At 40.3% G+C, this 20,819-nt stretch overlaps 3 protein-coding genes and 1 long non-coding RNA gene across 13 annotated transcripts; 1 reads left to right on the top strand and 3 right to left on the bottom strand.

The window, feature by feature from the left end:
• Positions 1–272: 272 nt before the first annotated feature.
• Positions 273–10,492, bottom strand: AP-1gamma (adaptor protein complex 1, gamma subunit). Of its 8 annotated transcripts, none has more exons than XM_015168711.3 (16): positions 9,863–9,998; positions 8,138–8,351; positions 7,939–8,000; positions 7,694–7,835; positions 7,413–7,601; positions 6,312–6,550; positions 6,171–6,247; positions 5,707–5,724; positions 4,996–5,252; positions 3,988–4,583; positions 3,784–3,922; positions 3,432–3,717; positions 2,906–3,370; positions 2,698–2,841; positions 2,523–2,630; positions 273–2,032 (listed from the first exon to the last, which is right to left on the bottom strand). In XM_015168711.3, the coding sequence occupies exons 2-16, from the start codon at positions 8,152–8,154 to the stop codon at positions 1,925–1,927; spliced, it is 2,847 nt and encodes a 948-aa protein (XP_015024197.1). In that variant the 5' UTR covers positions 8,155–8,351; positions 9,863–9,998; the 3' UTR covers positions 273–1,924. The 8 variants fall into 8 exon arrangements, with proteins under 8 accessions (XP_015024197.1, XP_015024195.1, XP_070067019.1 ...); XM_015168709.3 differs by having other exon boundaries at positions 8,138–8,290; positions 9,863–9,996; XM_070210918.1 differs by having other exon boundaries at positions 8,138–8,285; positions 9,863–9,954.
• A 565-nt stretch (positions 10,493–11,057) lies between these two features.
• Positions 11,058–12,308, bottom strand: Arfrp1 (ADP-ribosylation factor related protein 1). The gene is made up of 3 exons (XM_002059599.4): positions 11,887–12,308; positions 11,574–11,826; positions 11,058–11,479 (listed from the first exon to the last, which is right to left on the bottom strand). Exons 1-3 carry the CDS (start codon positions 11,977–11,979, stop codon positions 11,223–11,225), a joined length of 603 nt encoding a protein of 200 aa, XP_002059635.1. The 5' UTR covers positions 11,980–12,308; the 3' UTR covers positions 11,058–11,222.
• A 343-nt stretch (positions 12,309–12,651) lies between these two features.
• Positions 12,652–14,693, top strand: LOC116652081 (uncharacterized). 2 transcript variants are annotated; one of them, XR_011416420.1, is made up of 4 exons: positions 12,652–13,036; positions 13,156–13,641; positions 13,924–14,222; positions 14,286–14,693. It is a non-coding gene; the product is annotated as an uncharacterized lncRNA (long non-coding RNA). The 2 variants fall into 2 exon arrangements; XR_004305079.2 differs by having other exon boundaries at positions 13,115–13,641.
• Positions 14,694–14,770: 77 nt separating this feature from the next.
• t (C45 family peptidase tan) lies at positions 14,771–20,809 on the bottom strand. 2 transcript variants are annotated; one of them, XM_002059598.4, is made up of 9 exons: positions 20,656–20,809; positions 20,217–20,484; positions 17,874–17,967; positions 17,689–17,792; positions 15,861–15,971; positions 15,561–15,795; positions 15,378–15,498; positions 15,190–15,306; positions 14,771–15,128 (listed from the first exon to the last, which is right to left on the bottom strand). In XM_002059598.4, exons 2-9 carry the CDS (start codon positions 20,340–20,342, stop codon positions 14,834–14,836), a joined length of 1,203 nt encoding a protein of 400 aa, XP_002059634.1. In that variant the 5' UTR covers positions 20,343–20,484; positions 20,656–20,809; the 3' UTR covers positions 14,771–14,833. The 2 variants fall into 2 exon arrangements, with proteins under 2 accessions (XP_002059634.1, XP_070064422.1); XM_070208321.1 differs by having other exon boundaries at positions 20,217–20,409; positions 20,656–20,803.
• Between the last annotated feature and the right edge of the window lie 10 nt (positions 20,810–20,819).

The following is a 20,819-nucleotide window of genomic DNA, read 5'->3' as shown; positions in this document are numbered from 1 at the left end:
ATAGAAATTTGGATATATATATTTTTTTGTTTTTTTTTTCAAGAGTTTTAAAACACGTTAACTTCGATTTATGTTAATTGTTTTGAAAAATCTGAAAGGCAACAGTACGACAAATTTTACACATTCTACATTCAAATGTATGGCATGTATTATATGGATCATAAATATGTTTAGCTCTTGAGTCACGGCAGCAAAAAAGTTTCGTGAATTTTTTTTTAGAATCGCTTGCAGAATTGTTGAAAGAAGCGCAAAACGGGCGACTGTCTTCTGGCTTCTGATAAAACAAAGTGTCGGCGTTTATTTCAGCTCAAAATTGTTGAATGAATACAAAAAAAAATAGATATATATTTATATACGATATTGTACAATATGTTAATGTTGTTTTTGTATTATTATTATTAGTTGTTGTTGCTGTTGTTGTTTTACTCATTCTTGCTGCGAGACATATTTATAATTGTTGTATAATTATACATACATTATAATAATAGTACATAAATCTGGATTTTCTTTTTTAATTAAACCCCCTCCCCCAAATATTAAACATAATGCGTATTGACCCGCAAACTAAGTTTTACCAGTTACTAAATAGTTGTTGTTGTTGTTGTTTTTCGTTTTTTTTTTTTTTTTTGTTTTGTTTTTAGTCATATATATTTTGTTAAATTTATTAATATGTATATTATAATTATCTAGTTTTCCACAGTGCTGTCTGCTGTTGCAGTTTCTTATTTGCTTTTGCAGTTGCCTGTCGAATCGTTTTTAAGTACGTGCGCACAGGAAATAACAATTTATCGAGTGATAGGTTGTGGAAATTGTAGGCCACACGGTGTGCTGAGCTAATGTGCCGGCTTCCAACACTGCGCTCGCTTGTAACTCTCTGTGTTGTGTATGTGTGTGTGTGTGTGTGTCACCGGCCATTTTGTGACGTCACAGAGTGCAGGTTAATCCTGAGAATTGTGCCTGCACGCTGCCAGTCACGCGTGTCTGAAGCCTTAATTAGTTTCAATCAAAAAAAAAAAAAAAAAAAATAATAATAATAATATATTAATACATATTACATACATACATAAGTATAACAAATTATGTTTTTTTTTTCTTTTTATATATTAGAATAATAATAATAATAACTGCGATGTCTGCAATCTCAATCGATAGACGAACGTGTGTAACGATCGATTGACATTATCGATATACTGCTGTTTTTAATCGGCAAATGCTAAGCTTGAATAAATGCGCTGCGTTTTTTTTTTTGCTATACACAATTTGTCACATTTCTAGTTGCGTTTTTTGAGTGTTTTTTTTTTTGTTTGATTTGTTGTTTTGTTATGGCATAACAAAATACATTTCCTGCTATTGTTAATTGTTGCAATTTACAATTTAGTGTTGTGGCTATATAATGTAGCTTGACGCTTTTAAATGACTTTATTGTCTTACATTAAAACTGAATGTTGTTGTCTTTTACACAAAAAACATGTACACACACATGAAGGCAAATCATATTCATAATAATAATATTAATAATAGTTATCAACGCGGACATTAATCAAAGATGTTCTCACAAAAATCATATGGGCATATAGGTTTACATATAAATATATATATATATAAATTATGGTTTTGCAATTTAGTTGTTGTTCTTGTTTTAAAGCGCACACATGTCCACCGTTCGTTGCGACAGTCTGGCATCGCTGTGCAATGCTTCTATTTTCCATTTTCCTGCACACGGACTTTCAGCTGGGTCTCTTTTTATATGAGTGTATGTATGTGTGTGTTTGTGTGTTTGTGTGTGTTTGTAGGTGTTTTTCATTTTATTTTACAGTATATGCGTGTGGCAACCTCTGTATTTAGCTGTGCTCGGTATGTGTGTGGGTGTGTCTGTGTGTGTTGTCTTTAGACTTTAAGCTTAGACGCTTGCTTTAAAACACATTTACTCGTGCGCCGGCTGCTGTTCCGGAAAGCCGCTAACCTCCGTCTGCTCCACTAGTTGCTGGCCATCGAGCGTGTACTGAATGCGCAGACGCATGCGCAGTACAGCCTGTGGAATAGAGAAAGAAGCAGCAGCATTAAAATCAATTAGATATAAAAAAAGAAGAAAAAAGTTATCGTCGGCACGCCGAAAATACAATGCCCTTACAGGCTCGGAATTGCTTTGCCCAAAACCTTAATTTTTCTACCGATCGTATTAGGTCTAAAATGTAGTAGTCCAAGATTAATAATGTATGGGGCATAGTAAACCTCGTAAAGGCTAATATATGTTGCTATTTGCATGTAAACTCATGAGTCTAAGAGTGCTCTGAATATGTACGTTCGTTAACATTTGTTCAAAGCCAACTTCATTGTGCTTTGTTCTTCGTGCAAAGTCGCCCTTCTTTGCGATTCTCATAGAGTAAAAACATTGTGAGAGCAAATCGGCGAAGGATAGAATCAAAGCTATATTAGCTATAAGGCAGTCAACTGTATATCTAAACTTAAAAGAATATCCAAATCCTGGTTGTACACTAAGTTAAGCTAGTGGAGCTACTTACATTGGACGTAGCCACAACGCGCATTTCCTGCGTAATGACGCCACCTGGAGGCAGCACAGAGCCCGACGGCGTCAGCATTTGCAGTTTAAAACTCTTTTGCACCGCCGCCTGTTTTTAAACACGTAAAACAAATTAGTGGCAATCTTATAAGCAGGTAATCAATAAGTCTACACACCTGCAGCACATACTGCTCCAATGTATTGTCTGAGCTATTTGTGGTTGTCATAAAGATCTTCATGCAGTCACTGCCCGGCACCGGCACCAGCTGCACTAGCAGTCCATTCTTGTCCAGGGCCGTTAGCTTCGGACCCTGTGGAGGCTACAATCCAAGAAATTTTTAGATTAACATGCGAAGCGTAAGGGCTAACTTTACAATCATATACCACTGTCACATTATTGGATGCCGCCGTGGGATTCAGTTCACCCAGCAGGCTGCTGCTGTTGACATCGCTGCCAAGCGGCGCCAGTGCATGGACTGGCGCACCACCGGCAACATTTAGGCGTCCCAGCATGCTCGCCAGATCATTGCCGTTTGTAGGTATGCTGTTGGGCATAGCATCGATGCCACCACCAAAGCCGCTCAGATCGAGGCCACCGAGCATAGTGTTCATGTTGGCGGCGCTGCTAGGATCAGCAGCCATATTGATGCCCATGACGGGCGTTGTGGTTGGCGCCGACATGTCCAAGTCGAGCAAATCAAGCAGATCCTGATTGTTGGACACTGTCGCATCGTTGTTTGCATTGCGTGTGTTCTTTTTATGCACCGAATTTGATAAATCTGTGGCCATAGCCAAGTCGCTGGCACCCGCCGACAAGTCCGTGCTACCCAATAAGTCCAATAGGATATTCTATAAAATTAGATATAGGTTTATTTTGATGCTCGATAGTGTATATTGTCTGGTAACTTACCGTATTGTCACCCATTGTATTCATATTGCTTTCGATTAAAGGATGCGTACTACTGCCGCCAAGCTCGACCCCATTCTCGATGACATCCGGACTGTTGTCATCGAAAGAGCCGCCGCTTTCGCCATTCTGTGAACTAATGCGACTTATCTGCATGGCGGGCATCTTTTCCAGTAGCGGCGGACGCAGGTGCTTATAGCTGCCAAAGAGCTGCGTAAACTCTACACCACGCTGCTGCAGATCCACATTTAGATGGCTGCCAAACGAGGTTATCAATGCCTGGATTTCTCTGCAATGGAGCAAGACTATTATTAGCCGATGGCCAGGGCTGAAGAGTTGGAGATTAGATACTTACTCCACGCATTGCTGCAGGCGCGTGCTCAACTTGGCCAGGGAGACGAGCGCATATTGCTTGCTTGTGGTCGACACTTGAGCAGAGGTTAAAAACTTATGATACACAGCGATCAGATCGCTTTCCGTGGGACGTTCAAACTCTGTCAAAGTCAAGTTTATAGAGAATTAAATTGTTCTTTCTCGATATTGTGTTTAATCAACTCACCATCTTCGTTAGCGCCATACATGAAAAGATCACCGTACTCGCCTATGGCCCAGACGGCAACCTGAAGCAGCGGCTGCTTGTCCTCACAGTGATTGGACACTTGAAGCGATTCCCAGAACCGATTCGTGATATATGTCTGCTCTGGCACGGGACTGCTGGACACCAGCTGTATGGTGGAAGACACCACATCGTCGCGTACATAATTGCCAGCAGCTATTAAAACGCTCAATTGCGTATCCAGATGCCAGCGTGAATTGGGCGAATAGCGTTCGGCGGCGAGAATCATGCCCGAGCTGCATTGCGCCTTGAATTCAGCATCGGCCTTCTCGAGGAACAGCAACAGCTCCTTGGTCATTGTACGTATATTTTGTGCATTGATCAGCGCAAACGATAGCTCCATCGCTCGTCGCCGTATCGATACATCCGGATCCTTGAGGCACTCCAATATGGTTGTGCGATGCCGCTGCACCGCCGACGTGTCCGCGTGCACCGTTCGCAGCAGCGTATTCAACGCCACATACCGTATATTCTTGTCCGAGTTGAGTAGGAAACGTCCCAGAATGTTCACAGCCAAGACGCGCAGGCCGCCCTCCGAACTGCAAATCAAGAACAATGTATATTATTTAATTAGAAATAATGTTTACTTTGTACTTGTTCATTCTTAAAGTTGGGAGTTGATTCACCAAAGCTAAAGCGCTTTATTAGCTTTCATCTAATGCTTAATCCTCATGTTTATTTAAATGTTATCGCTCATGATACTAGATGGATAGTTTACAAAGAGCTTGAATCCTAACATGAGCTATACTGAATTTATTTTGATTTTAATTCAAGTGTCGACGTAACCTGATTATTTTTTGTCAGCGAAAACATGCATTTTACGAAGCCGCGAGGCACTTGGTTTCAAGCCTAATGTTAAAGTTCATTGCATTCAAAATATATACGAAATTGTTTCTATCTTAAAATCTAGTTCTTTTAGCTGTGAACTGTTTGGCAACGCCTTGCAATTACCGTATATCCATAATGGATAGCACCGTCTCATAGAGAATGGTGTTGCCGACATTCTTGCTGGTCTCCGTGTTGGTTGCCACCTGCGCCAATATATCGTTCATGGCCTCCGAGGCGTCCGGATCATTGTGGCCGAGTATGCGCAATAGACGCAGGATTTTCACCTGCAGGAACGGATCACTGACGCCGCTAACATCGTGCTCGGGCGAATAGCCGCCCAAAATAAGGCTCTTCAAAATGCGCACCAGATTCGGCACGATCTGTGATGAGAAAGAGAGAGAAAGAGCATTAAAGTCAGACACTTTTGGCACATTTGCATGAGTAAGAAAGAGAGAGAGAGAGAGAGAGAGAGAGAGAGTAGCAATCTAATGTGTGTGCGTGTGTGTGAGCTAAAGCGAGTCAGCGCTAGCTTGTGCATTGCTTCTGTGCGTGTGCAGGAGAGAGCGAGAGTAGGTGGTTGGAAAGTGCATTAACTAATTACAAAAACTAAACTTAAATATAGAAAACAAGTGCGCCAGTCCTTCAGACTGTCGGTGGGCACTTTTAAGAAAAATTGCTTTTGTGTTTACTGTTTTGAAGGAAAACAGATCAAAACTAAACAACAATGTGTAGAACAGATCACAAAAGAACGATAACAACAATAAGTACAACAACAATAGAGATCTATCAACAGTTATATAGAGTTTAGTTTAAAGCACAAACAGCAATTCATACCTCTCGATTTCCGCTATCCTGGCAAGCAAATAACAACAAATTTCATTTTGTGTTTGCGCGGTATTCGATCAAAAACAAACAAGCGTTAATTTGTAATTACAAAATGTTGTTGAGTGTCAAAAATAGTACGTGGCAAAGCGATATAAACATTAACGATAACAATTGAAAATATAATAACAATTTCTTTAGCAGAAGGCGCAAATCAAAAGGGCAGCAACAACAACAACAAAAAAAAAATAAATAAATAAAAGTAACCACAATATCAATACACAATTATACGGGCCGCCCACATAACTAAAATGGGGGGGGAGAATGGAATCGAAACGCAAAATCGCAGCCTGGACCTGGTAGCCCGTTGAAGCTCTATAAATTCACTTTCCATTGGCTGTTCTGAGAGCCTGTCTGTCTGTCTGCCTGCCTGCCTGCCCGCCGGTCAGAACCGTCTGGGCTGGGCAACAACTTACCTTCTTGAAATGCATCAACGTATCCGAACTGTTCTCGCACATTTCCGTAATGAGCGTTACGCCGGTAATAAGGATGCCTGAAAATAATATGATAGTTAATAAAGCAGGTATGATTGGATTGGTTAAGCATTTCAATCGAACCGTGATTCTTCTCGCTGAGCAGCGAACGTGTAGCCGGCAAAAAGATCTCCATCAGTTCGGGCACACGGCGTATGACTCGAAATGCGCACAGTGTCGCCTTTTTGCGGATGTACGTGTTGGGCGATTTCATAAGGCGCTCCACCTCGCTAGCCAGATCACGCGCCATCTCCGGCGATGCAATGGCGCCCAGGGTGCACAGCGCCAATCCAACCACAAACTGCGTCGAGCTGTTCAAGTCGCTGGAAAATGTCAAAATACAAATAACGTATTATTTTATAGTTAAGTGTGCTAACAAATAATGAAGTTAATGAATAGTTTAAGACTAATTTGATTTAATCAGAACATAGATTTAAGATAAAAACGATTCGTAAATTCTATTATTAAATCTAAAAACCAAATTTAAACTTCGTGCTAATCGCCTTAGCCTTGAGGTTTGTTTCGTGAATCTAAATCAACAACAACATGGTTTGAGCCCTGACTCTCAACTTTATAACAATTTGTAATGAAACAATCGAACATATTAGAAAATGAATTTGTTAGGTTTAATAGAAGATGTGGTCGTTCCCTAGGCTGCATAGCCGTTGCCTGGGGCAATTTCTAAAAGCTGCTCTAAATTCTGCGGCATACAAAGCAAGATCCTCACTTTCTGGGCACTTATTATAATGTCTCGCATTGAGTTGTTTAAAAGTTTTCCTTTTGACGGCTTTTATAGGGACGCCAAAACTTGGCGAGGTCAAAGCTTCACATATTGAATATTTTTTAAGATTATTATCATTACCAGAAGGGCAATTATTTAGAAGCAATACGCTAGAGTTGCACGTGAGATGTACGACCTTTCATTTAAAGGTCATTATATCTCTCGTCGAGAATATTCCAATCTACGCAGCAGTTGCAATATTTACTGCCCAACGATAACAGGTGCTTTTTAGCCACAGGCTAGAATCTGTTGCTTTGCCTATTTGTAAATAGGTTGAGCTTGCCAGGAATAACCGCATGGTACATAAGCTTATACTAATATTTATATAATAATACTAATTATTAGCTGTGGCAGAATATTCTAAGCATCTGCTCGGGTCTGTCCTCTTCGTATGACGCACTTACTTTTTCAAACAATTCGTAATAAGCAAATGAACATCTTGACGCTCATCCAGCAGCAGCATGGCACCCAGATAGCCAATTCGTTTATCTGTAAAGCGTGTGCTGGCCGTCAGTTTGAGGCACTCGAGCTGTCCAAAGTGCGCCGGATAGCCGAGCATGTGTATGTACAGCAGCTTGGCAATGTTGCGACAGCTGCAGGCGTGCAAGCGGCAAGGGTATAAAAGTGAAAGAAAACGGGTTAAAATTGTGGAAATTATTATTAATGCAATTAACTGCCCACTCACCGCCAGACAGAGTCCTCCTCTCGGAATGTGCTGCGTATGTAGGCGCACTCTTTGTTAACCACGGCGCGCTCCTCCGCTGCGGTGCGGGCGGCGCGTATCTGTCGTATAAGATCACGCAATCGTGTGGGCGTCGGCATTCTGACTGCATGTGGGCGAGATAAAATGAAAACAGGAAGATAAATAAAAGCCAGAGACAGTTACTTGGTGGCTGGATGGCTAAACAAATGCCGGGAACTGAGGCTTACCTCTTTCGACAGCCTCTGTGAATGCCTGGCGTATGGTGGCCATATTGAAGGCTGGATTGAATCTATTGGAGCACAAAAATGAATTATTAACAGGCTGATTAGACAGGAGTGCAAAATGTACACAAATGTATGCATATATATATAATTTTATATAGATATATGTGCATGTATTATACATGTATGTAATAAGGCTGCATACCCATGCTCGGAATTCATTTCGAGGCGTTGCGGCTGCTGCTTCTGCGGCTCTGAAGCGATTTGGTTGTGGCACGCAGACTAACTGCTTTTTGTTGATGGTTGTTTATCTTGTTCTGCTTCTGCTTCTTCTTCTTCTACTACTTGCCGGCCTATGCTTTTATGTTTGCATTCAGTTGTAGTTGTTGTTGTTGTTGCTGTTCCTTTTATTATTACAGCTGCGTCGGCGAGGTGGCAACATAAACAATATTCGATCTTAAGTCGCGCTTTGCTTATTTTGCAACACTCGCTGCACAGCACATGAACAACAATAGTAACAATAACAACAACAAAAACGTTGACAGCCGGCCGCTATTGAATTGCAGTTACTGCTCCACTTGTCGCACTCTCTCACACTGTCTCACTCGCACTCTCCCAGACATATTTGCTGCGCTCTCTTTGCAAAACTGTTAACACTGCACATCGAACTTTAGCTCTCTGTCTATCACTGGATGTTGCTGGTGTTTATTATTATTAACACAAATCGCAGTGCACAAACAATATCAGTAATGAACTTACTGCTGTTATAAAACGTTATGTACATAAATGATGCGTGTGCATGTGTGCGTATGCCGAGGCTTAAACAAATATGCATATGTATATACTACATGGACAGAGGTACACATGATCTGTCGCCGCTCAATGCAAACAAAAAGCTCTACGCTTACTCACACTGGCACACACATACATATGTATAGTACATATGCATGGACATTGAAGTACCTTTAACTGGCATCAGTTTCATACGCTTGTACATACATATGTATGTATTTATGTAGCTGCTAGTGCTGGCCAACGAAGCGCAGCACAGCCACAGCACAAACTGAAAAAAACTAGGCTAGGCGTGTAGGGTGTTAATTAAGACGACAAAAAGGTGGAGGTTCACACAAATGCAAAACCATTTACGGCTGCTGCTGATGAAAATGAAATGATTAATTCAGTTGTATGAATAATGCGAAAACCGCACTTGAAGCATCAGCCGAACCGAATTGACGATTAGCGCGCATTGAGCTGACAGTAACACACACACACACACACACACACACGCGTGACAAGCAAACAGCAAGAGGCGTATTTATATCCAATTGGAATGTGAACACAAATTCTAATTACATTCTCCCTTAAACGATTTCAAATACGAATAATAAACAATCTAAAGTGCCACATTAATCGTTAACAACTGATTCCGCTTTTGTCTAAAGGCCTAAAAGGCAGTCACAGTCACCAGTTATGGCTAAAACCAAAACAGCTGCCGTCATTGCTGGCTTTTATCGATATTCGATATCGATATGACACAATGGGCCATTTATCGAGTGCATTGCATGCGTTGCGAAAAAAAAAATGTTATAAATCACAGGAAATACACGTAGTTGCTTCTGTTTCTGACTGCTGTCTCACTGTAACCTAACACGTATTATTGCAAAATATTGCATTACTTTCTGTGCTTGTCGATTAATGTACTTTCATTGGAAAGCTCAAGCACATAGACACATCACACACACGCAGAGATACATGGCACAAGCACACACACGCACACAAGCGCCCACTGAGTTAAGCGTATGCTTCTTTTTGGCCACAGGAAAAATTAAACATAAATCAATTGAGTATTTGCCGCAAGCAAAGCAAGTCGCTTTTCTTTCTTGTTTAAACTTTTGCTCGCACTATATATAAACGTTTGCTTTATAGCCACCTGCCGCCTCCGACTTCCAATGCAAATTTTAACAACGCGACAAAAATGCTCGTAGAATGTTGATGATGAGCGCAACAGTAGTAGTAATAGTAGTTGTAACAGCAGTGAGAGCGAGAGAGCGCGAGCCAGCGGTTGACATTTCGTTTTGACATTAATCAGCACTGCTATCGCAGGCCGTTGTAATCGATAGTTTTCTTGGCCAAGACGATGAATACGCGCATAACGTAATTTTTGAATTAAAAACCTCAGCATTTTCTGCTGACAATTTGCAACTCACCTGCGATTATTTTCCGGTGGCAAAACACTCCAATCCTGCTCATAATACGGATACATAATGGCTGCGTTACCTTCTCGTTTGTCCCACTAGCATACAACAGTGGACACTAACTAAATACACAAACTCTAACACACAACCAAACTCCGCACAGGTACTGACACTGGAATAATGATAAGCGGCTACGGTGCTCCACATAGGCAGTATACGTACGTGTTATCTAATGTACATTTATAGGTAATTACGATTCCAATCCCCGCACCACAAATACACACATACAAACACACACACACACACACTGCTCGATGCGCTCTTTGTGTGCCTTTAGTTTAAACCAGCTTGGGGTTAACCATATTCTGTTGGCAAGCAATTGATATAACGTGTTCACTGCGAAACGGATATATTCTCAGGTCATTATCAAAGCTAGTTGTGGTTAACCAAAATAGACAACGAGGTCGACGCGGATTTTGAATAAAAATAAACCAATAACAACAATGAGCAGCCCGCGCGACTGAAACTCTGGCCAAAGACTGAAATCATCAAATGCTGATCCCTCAGTATTCATCGACGCCTGCAGCACACCTACGGCCAACGGCACGGGGTGAACGTGTGCATTTGGCGGCACATAGATATAGTTATCAGACTAGACGCTCACATTGGTGGCATGGCAGTCATGGACATGGCTCACTCAGAGCCCGTTGAATACACAGAAACTATACTAACTTATCTCTGAGCAATGCGCGCACTGATAACAAACAAAATCGTGAGAACGCCGTTGTACCTGTTTGTGCCATAATACAAAAAAAATGAAAAAGTGTTTCGTTATGGATAAGTGAAGTCGTCACCGACTGTGCTGGCTGATAAGTCAATGACAGGTGAAAGCCTTTGCTCGCGATACACAATTATATACAAAGTTGTGTGTGCACTTTGATTATCCTTTGATAAAAATGTGTGTTATGTATTTAATACATGCTTAATGCTATTGTCTGTCTACCTAAAGCCAAGAAGCTATTGTACAACGTTTGTCACTGTTCTCTGTTCTGTTCTGGAATTAATTCGTTGCATTTGATTATCGTTTTGTGCAGCTCAATCGTTTTCACGCGGCGGACGCACTAATGAATGCCGTTTAATGGCCTCCACCAGCCATTTGATGCCCTCATCGACGCCTTCGCCTGTCAGCGCTGAGACCGGTATCGTAAGGCAATCACGGCGTCCAATTAGCGCACCAGCCTGTTGGAATACGGGCTTGATTTCGCGTACGCCCATCACATCGGGCAGATCCTGCTTGTTGGCCAGTATCAGTAGCGGCACGCCCGACAGCAGCTCATTTTTGATCATTTTATCTGGAAAAGCAAACGTAATATGTAATGCAACTGCTTAATCCTGTGGAAAACTTCGGAAGCGACCAGCTACTAGATGGAAAAGATGGGCATTTACCGAAAATGATTTTGGACTCGTCCATGCGTTCGCGATCATTGGAGTCTATCACATAAATAACGCCATGCGATTCCTGATAGTATTTGTCCCACAGCGACTGCAATTCCTGTTGGCCACCCAGGTCCCAGAAATTCAGACGCACGCCCTGCACATCGATGGTGCCAATGTTGAGACCCACTGTTGTTGTGATTTTAGCTGGATTTAGGCCCTTGTAGTTTTTGGTGAATTTTGTTTTGGCCGCCTCCAAATAGGTCTGCGTGTTTCAACAAAATGCTCATTTGCAGACGTGTATCATTATGCCGGAGCCGCTTACCGTTTTGCCCGCATTGTCCAGGCCCAGAATGACGACGCAGTACTCATCTTTCTGTGTGAGATATTTGTAAAAGCCGTGCAGCAATGTGTACATATTGCAGTTAGTTTAGCTATTTGAGGAATATTAATGTTGCATTGCTAAAGGAAACAAGCAACAATTGGTGAATCAAATAAAAACACAATCTAGGGTTGTTCTCGCCAAAAATGGGCCAACATATGTACGAGATTGCGATCCAGGTTTTGCTACATGCATCTACGTCACAATATGACGTACACGAAAAATTCTATTTGGTCTGCTCCATAAATGATTGCTTGTTTGTGTTTATAGTTTTGCTTTAATACTATGGTCAGTCATTATTTTTGTAAAGTAACTTCTTTATATTGCTTTCATTAAGCATTGCTTGCCAACATTGACAACCTTATCGATAGTTGTGCAAAGTGCAACCTTGTGAGTTTAGTATTGTGGCCGGCACACAACTGATGTTGGCAACTCTATTGCTTTGTTTACATTTGTACTGGACAGTCTGGCAACGCTGTCCTGTTCTGGTAGCACTATTTCAATTATTTAGTATTTTAAAACAGAGCAATTTGTTTTTACTGAGTAGAATTATTTTTATTTTACATCATTATCACTTTTGTGACGTTTTCTATTATATTCTATTAATTATGTGCATAGTAATGGCATGTATGTATGCTCTCATATCCCAAAGTATCTAACGCTTTAGATCTTTATAGAAATTAAATATGCCCTATAAGTCAATAACTATTTATTTTGTTGCCAATTTTTATGTTGAAAAATTTGAAAAGGTATTTAAATATTGAACATAAACATAATCGAGAAACGGTCGGGCCCTATGGCAAGATCTCGTCCAACTGCATAAAAAGTAACTGTGGGAGCGTTGAGTGTTGTCATCGATAAGCTCGATAGTTTTTCTATCGATAGCATGCGATAATACAGGATTCTTGTGCAGACTGCAAAAAATTCTTAACGGTTTTTTTTTAGCCAGTCGTTGGTTATTCAAAATGCTTATATTTAAGAAAATTCGAGAAACGCATTTCCATTGGCATCGTTCTAACGGGCATCATAAGCTGATAAGCTGACACCGACAGGGCCGCCAGCAGCGGCACGCGGCACGCGGCAGGTGGCCAAGGTTAGTATGGTTTTGCGTGCATTTAATTGGCCAACTAATAAGACGCAAAAAAAAAAAATCATAACACATTATTGACAGCTGCGCATTTCTTAGACAAACGCTACAGAGATTCTTTTCAGGGGCACTTACTTACGGGCGGCATACACAAATGTTACGATCGATTCGAGTGTTGACAAACGCAAAAAAAAAAACCGAAGCCAAAGTAATCCCTTGCACCTGAACTAGTTCTGGGCCTGTGCAAGACGGGCAACCTTATTTTCGCGGACTTGAATTGTATATACATGCATATATGGGCAGATTGGCCAAATACAAATCGGCTTACAAAACCGTCAACACAACAACAACAACAACAAAAACAAGAACAACAATGCCAACAAAACGGAACTAGTTCAATGACTGTCTGCTGCACGGCCAATGCATTTTTTTTTTTTTTTATTATTATTATTGTTGTATTACAGTTGCAATTGCCTAAAGCTGTTAATTAACGTACCACATGCTGCACATTTATTGACTTTGAATTCAAATTAAATATAGACAATTGATATTGTCTATTGCATTACAATGATAATTAAGCTTTAATTGTTCGTCATTAGCGAGTGCAGGCTGTAAGTATTGTTACATATACAATTATGTGTGAATATTTGAGTAAATTGTATTTGGTGTTGTCATTGAATTGACAACTTGCAACGCGGCAAAAAAGAAAAAAAAAAAAAAAACAACAACACGAATCCAACAAATTCGACACGCAACGCAACGGCGTGCAACGGCTTTGGCATTAGCTTCACCGTTAGAATGTTCAAGTTGAAGTTTGCTGGCAACACCCCCGCAGATCAATTAACTTATATTCTTACAATTTTTATAATTATTAAATTTTTATTTATTTTTAGCTAATGAAAACAATTATGCATTTATATTTGTTTAAATGGCCACTTAATTGTTAACAGCTGTCAATTCGTGGCCCGTTGAACGATGTGGCCTACTAATTGGCCAATGACTAACGGCCTAACGGCTGTTTACTAATCACAGCACAGATTGCTCACCTGATTGAAATCCGCCTCGGCGCCAGCGGCCGGCCACGCCCTTAAATTAGCTGCATTTGAACGACTCCAGTGTCTCATCATAGAATAGCATCGGGAAGACCCCGTTCAGAGCTGGATATGTGTTCAGAATGCTATTGAGAATAGAGGTAAGTGAACGAGTCTAGCGATTGTTGGGGTCAATAATTACACAGCTACTCTGAACTTTGTAGCTGACTATAAACCAAAAACTGGCGACTTGCCATGTTAAAGCCGAAAAAAATCAAATTGAACATATCTGTAACACAAGAGAATCCATAAATTCTTCAATTTGCCAGCTAAAAAATATCTTTGTTTATCCAGTCTTGTTATGAATATAAAACGAAAGGATTCCTTTAATAACTTATCAACTTTTGCTCAATTCGCGTGCTTGTATACTTTCGTGGCTGTACTTTTGTTTATAGGTTATATTTTGTTATAACAGTAAAATAACGGTAAAATGCTTATCGATATTTTCGCCTCCAACACTGTGCCCGACTGTCTGGCAGCGTTGTCCAGTGTTGTAAGGACACATAAGACCGCTCATTTGAAACACATTTTAAGTTACAACTTCTTTAATTAAGCATATATGAACTTCTGCTTAGACAAAAAAAAAAAAAATACATATATAGATATACATAGATTTTGTAATTGTTTAATAATAACTGATCCCCAATGGTTTAAGTTTTAGTTCTGCCTTTTTTTTCACAACAAATAAGTACAAGCGATGTTAATTGTACAACTATTTGTAAAGCAGGGGCAACGTGCAGTGCGGCTCGGTGAGACTCGGATTATCGGAGTAGAGTGAAAAGGTTTTCGCATTCAAATCGAACAGGCCAACAGCAATTGTTTTGACCACTTCATCGCATCGGCCATTGTCGCGCCACACGCTAAAGCAGCCGCCAGTGACATCACCCAGCATATTGCGGACATCATGCTCGCTGGCCGGCGGCTTGTATTTGCCAAAGGCATGCATTCGCGACACGCTGGACTTCAGCATCAGCTCGTTGGCCTGGTCCAAGTGTATGCGCTCGAATCTGTGCAAATGAAATACCAAAGTTACGGCATGTATCGAGTGCCAAACGGCGAGCTACGTACTGATTGGCATGGTAGTTATGCGCGCCCAGCGGTACCTCCTTGATGCTCAAGTGTGACTCGTTCTTCCGGTCCGGATTTGGTGCCATTTCCACGTTGTAAAACATTTGACGCGGATCACTGCAACAGGCAGGCAGGCAGGCATGATATAAAATGAACTGACAGACTTCGAAAAAAAGCCGCATACTTACGCCAAAAATGAAAAGTTAATGGAACAGGCATCGGCAGCGCCCACGCCGGCATCCGTAAGCACCCTGAAGGCATCGTCCACGTTGCTTGTGGCGAGTAAGGCCCGTGTCAGAAAATGACGAGCTGCAAGCAATTGACGATGAAATAAAAACGCCATAAAGTTAACCAGACACCGATCCACTAACGTGTCTTGCCGCTGCGCAACAGCTCGGCGCTGATTGTGTTGATGCTAAACACTAGCCCGTGATGATTATGGCTCATGGTGTAGCCCGGCAGGTGTCCGGCATAGCAGAGCGACATGAAATGCTCCTCCTTGACATTGTATTTGCCCTGCGGCTTGTCGCTGATGATGTGCGCAACCACAAAGTAGTAATGATTAAGCGTCTCCGTCAGTGCGTCCTCCGTGTGGCCCAGCAGACGCTGGCGCCAATGGACAATATTCCGATTACGTTAACATATCCATTAACATATTTCTAGGTACTTACGCAATGCTTTTGGTTAACAATAATCGAGGAGCAGCCGGTGGGTTGGTTTTTGTTGCGTGGCTGATGTTTTAGAGCCTGCGGCAAGATTTCGTCCAGATGCAGCAAGAACAACTGTTAAAGAGAAACGTTTAGCGTTGCCCATAACCGTTAATGTGATTGTTATCGCATTATGTTCGATAGGTTGGCCGGTGTTGGGCAAGGATTGTTATCGCCTTTTGACAATTAATCGACAGGATGCGATAGGCTATTATAATAATCGACATTTGAAAATCGTTAACCGTTGACAGGGTGATTCATCAGCTCGCTCAATGATTAATTGCATTTGGCTTTGTGCTGTTTTTGGTAAGCTGAGGTTTAAAGACCATTTAATGGTGCTCAAAATATGGCAAATAAAAAACGATTTGATCAATTATTATGAAATGCACGTAACAGGGCATTCGCTGACCAGAATTTCAAATTTAATTGCCATAAGACATTTCACAGTATTCCCATGTTTGCAATGGGAAAGTCATTTCGGGATGATGTTTTATGGGAAAGCAAAAAGTTAGCGCACTTGAAACTTGATTTTATAATTATGAATATGCAAAATTATTCTATTGGCAGTGTAATTGAAAAAATGCTAAACGATCGTTAATTATTGCTAATTCGATATGTAATTAATTATGCAATTCGAGCAATTCTAAACGGCATCATAAGCTGATAAGCTGACATAGACAGAGCCACCAGCAACGGCAGGCGGCAGGCGGCAGGCGGCCAAGGTTATTACGGATTTGCGTGCATTTAATTGGCCAACTGCTTAATAACAATAAAGCTATAGCACATTATGTGCAACAGCGCATTCCTTAGGCCATAGCAACATAGACATTGACGTTGTTGTCAACGTCAAGCAACAATATTTGCCTTGCTAATGAGCGCATAAATTGATGGCTTAAGGCTGGCGGCCAATGAAACAGCGCCGAAGCCAAAGCAAACCCTTGCACCTGAACTAGTTCTGGGCATGGCCAAGACTAGCTAATCTCATTTATTTTCGCCTATTTGGACAAATTGGCTTACCAAATGGTCAATGCAAGCATATTCGAGCGATCGATGAAAACTAAATGGGGAACTAGTTCAATGACTAATGCGTATTGTTTATATTACAGTTTCTAGTTCTATGCTTGTATTGTCTTCTTCTTGTTACAGTAATAAATTGCCGAAATCATTTAACGATTGCTTATGTCATTGGATTAAAGCTAATAAATAATGTTAATTGGAAAGGAAGTAATCGTAACTCAAGCATTTAGAAACAATTTCGAATATACTTTTATACCCTAGAAGTGGGTATAAAGCTTTTGTCATGAAATCGGATCTCTATAGCGATCTGTCCAAATGCAGATTCCTCTATGAAAAAATCTGCTCAACAAAATTATCAAGATTGCAATACTATATTATAGAGCGCTATCTCAAGAGAGAGATAGAGAGAGAAAAAATGAGTTAATTTATGGTTAAATTTTTTTCAGTTTCCGAGATATTTACATGAAACTGGGCATATCTGTTTGGAAGGGTATACAATCTTCGGCGTGCCAAAGATATTTTCACTTTCGCGCTTAGCTTTCAGTTTTTGTTTTTTTTTTTTTGTTAAACAATCTTTTGAAAGGTGTGAAAAATATACAAAAGAAGCTCAAAAATTTAAACTTAATTAAAAAAATGAAATATAAATAATCATATATATATAAAAAGAAGAATATATATATATATATATCTATATACCTATTATGTGTGAATATTTGAGTAAATTGTGTTTTGGCATTGTCTTTGAAATGACAACTTGCTTCTAGAGACAGCTCACCTTATGGAACTCCACCTCGGCTCCATCGGCCACGCCCTCCAGTTCCCGTATATACTGCGGAAAGCTGCCTTTGACCGATTCCAGGGTCTCGTTATAGATTTGCCCTGCAACAAAATGTGTTCGAAAAAAGAAGAAGAAGAATAAGAAACTCGAATGATTGACAATTATGAGTAACATATACTTACTGCCTTTTGCGGTGCCATAGAGCGGCAAGTAGGTCTCGTTCAGTGGCTGCGATAAGATCAGAAAGTTCTTGATCATCGAGCCAAAAGTGCGACCCTGCAAAGCACACACACACACACACACACACATATATTTTTATATATATTTATAATGTATATTATTATGATTAATTAGAAATATTGAATTGAATTGCAAGCGGCTTTCTAAATATTTGATTCGAGCTCCGTTTGCAAATTGCCCTCTTTAAACGTATTGTATGCTAATATGCCGCTGCTGAACAAAAAATATATTTAAAAAAAAAATATATATACAACAACAACAACAACAACAACAACAACAAAAAACCATAATCGATCACGACTGATCGACAGGGCAAACAAACAAAACGAAACGCTATAAACAACATTTTGAATAATGGTTCATTGTTAGACATAGATATTGTTGCCAGCTTGTTAATTATGTGCGCGACTGCATCGATCAGGAGCGGCTCCAGACCCCGGACGACTGTCCGAACCGACACGGACAACCTGGCCAACCCGGCCCAGCAGCCGCTCACCTGCCAGCCACAATCCATCAGCTGGCCCAGACGAAGTCGGGCCTGTATGCCAATTGTTGCCCTTGATATTGGCCACTTTTTTTCATGTATCTTTTTGTTTTTCCGGCTCAAAGCGAGTGATTGTTATATTTGAGTGTGTGAGTGTGAGTGTGAGCGTGAGTGTTAGTTTTGAGTGAAGGTTAAGCAGGAACTGGGTCACGAAATGGCAAAGAAGAAAAAGAATAAAACAAATAACAAGTAAATATAGCAGTAAAATCGTATAGACGCTTATCAGGATCATTTTATCTTTATGTGTCTGCTATATGTAGCTGTAATTGCACCTACTGATAAGAAAGAGAGAGAGAGAGAGACCGAGAGAGTGAGAGAGAGAGAATCGAACAAAGTTCACTCACAGCAAGATGCAAAACTGGCAAGATTATTCTATAGACCTAGAAACTCTCGTAGAAGCCACATATATATATATATATATATAATTGGATACTAACGGGTTATATGTATATATATATATATAGGGCTATAAGCTTGTGCTTGGGCTATGATAATATTGTCATGGCATGTGAAACGCATAGAAGGCAACATCCGAGAGTCTATATTCCTGATACATCAGTTTGTTTCTCTGAGAACTAGTCGCTCAGCATTAAAGCCAAGCTCTTGCAATGCGGCATAGGTAGGATCTGCTGGTTTTTTCTATAACATATAGCTGGCATAGGCACGATCGCTTCAGCTAAGCTGTTTAGCTATAGGACGAATCTTTCTATAGAAAGAATCGGTCGAGAAATGAGTTCTCCGCACATATCTGCAAAGGAAGGGTATTTTAACTGCGACGTGCCGTAGATATGTTCACTTTCTCGCATATATTTAGCTTAATTTTAGAATAGCTTCAAATGAATAATTTTGCCTGCGCAATTTTTAAGTATATGTATGTGCTTAATATTTATTGGAAATTTCACAGTTGATTACGATTTTCCGCTTGAATGACAATTGCGTTCGTTGTTTGCTTTTCTTTTTATGCCCCAAACCCATTCAAAATGGGTAAAACAAGTTAGAATGTATTTGTGCAAAATGTAGAACGAAGCAACTCCGAACCCATAAAGTATATATATTCTTGAACAGCATCAATAGCCGAGTCGATCTCGCCATGTTCGTCCGTCCGTCTGCCCTTCTAGTGCCCGCGCAGATCGAGTTTGTTTCCGTTAATCGATAACTTGCTCCGTTTGCAACTTATCGATAACAATCGATATCGGAAATGCTTTTTTTGAGCAATTTTGGTAAATAATAAGAGCTAGAGTCACCAAATCAGACATATAGCTTCTAGCATACTATACTATTAGGTGTTGGCAGAAGTGGGTTGAGGGTATTCCCTAGTCGGCAGCTGCCGACTGTTTTGCTTGTAACGGACTGTAAAGCTGGACAAACGGCATAATTAGTTAATATTTAATTGGGTACATCAATAATTCAGCCCATTATCGCTATAGCCAAGCGCTAGCCATCAATTTGGCTGCTAAACTTGTCGTCATAGCCAGGTAAAAGCATTCAAAAAAAAAAAAAATAAAAAAAAAAAAAACGAATAAAAAAACAACACGAACACAAAATAGTTAAATTTTCAGTTTAGATCAAAAGAAAAGCTAAACTTATAAATTCAGTTAACTTTCTCAAGTGCGTTGGGTAAATTTAATGAAGCTAGCGTGACATTTGGCAACGGTCTGTTATTGTTGTTGTTGTTGTTGTTATTGTTGTTGTTGTTGGGGGTTCGGCTGAAAGGTGAAAGGATAAAGGAGCTGTTGCTTACCATATCGAAGCCGACCTCATAGTGAGTGCCACGTGTATAGAGAACGGGTATCGCCTGGCGACGGGGCAATATCTTGCCGGAGGACATGCTGGACGACATTTGGTGGGCCACCGGGGAGGTGCACATGGCTTCCTGGGCTTTCGTTTTGGTCTATGTGCTATGGACCGTTTATCGCTCTTCGCGCTATTTGGCTCTGAAATTCGAGCAGGATGAGCAGTAATAATATGCTTATGCTATCTTATCTTTCTATATTTTTGCTTGGCTTCGTCTAATCCACGATCACAGTAATGTAAATAGAAAGACAAAAACACAATAAAAATATATAATAATTCAGTGGGAATAATAGCTAAGAACAAAACAAAATTCACAAGATGAAATAATAAAAAAAAAAACAAAAACAAAAACAACTGAGTTAATAATTTCATTAAACAAACTTTACCAACACTCAAACACACACAGATAGAGAGAAATGTTGAGAGAGAGAGAGAGAGAGAGAGAGAATTTCAGCGTAAACAAATTGTATATAGATAATTCAAGCCAAGTTTTTATATGATTGTTCTAAAGCGCTTGAAGGCAGAATTCAAACTGAATTCGACATGTTTT

The sequence above is a fragment of the Drosophila virilis genome, chromosome X (genome assembly GCF_030788295.1).
Source record: "Drosophila virilis strain 15010-1051.87 chromosome X, Dvir_AGI_RSII-ME, whole genome shotgun sequence".
Lineage (NCBI taxonomy): Eukaryota > Metazoa > Arthropoda > Insecta > Diptera > Drosophilidae > Drosophila > Drosophila virilis.
The sequence above is the reverse complement of the archived record's forward strand: the minus strand, read 5'-3'. Positions and strand labels throughout refer to the sequence as shown.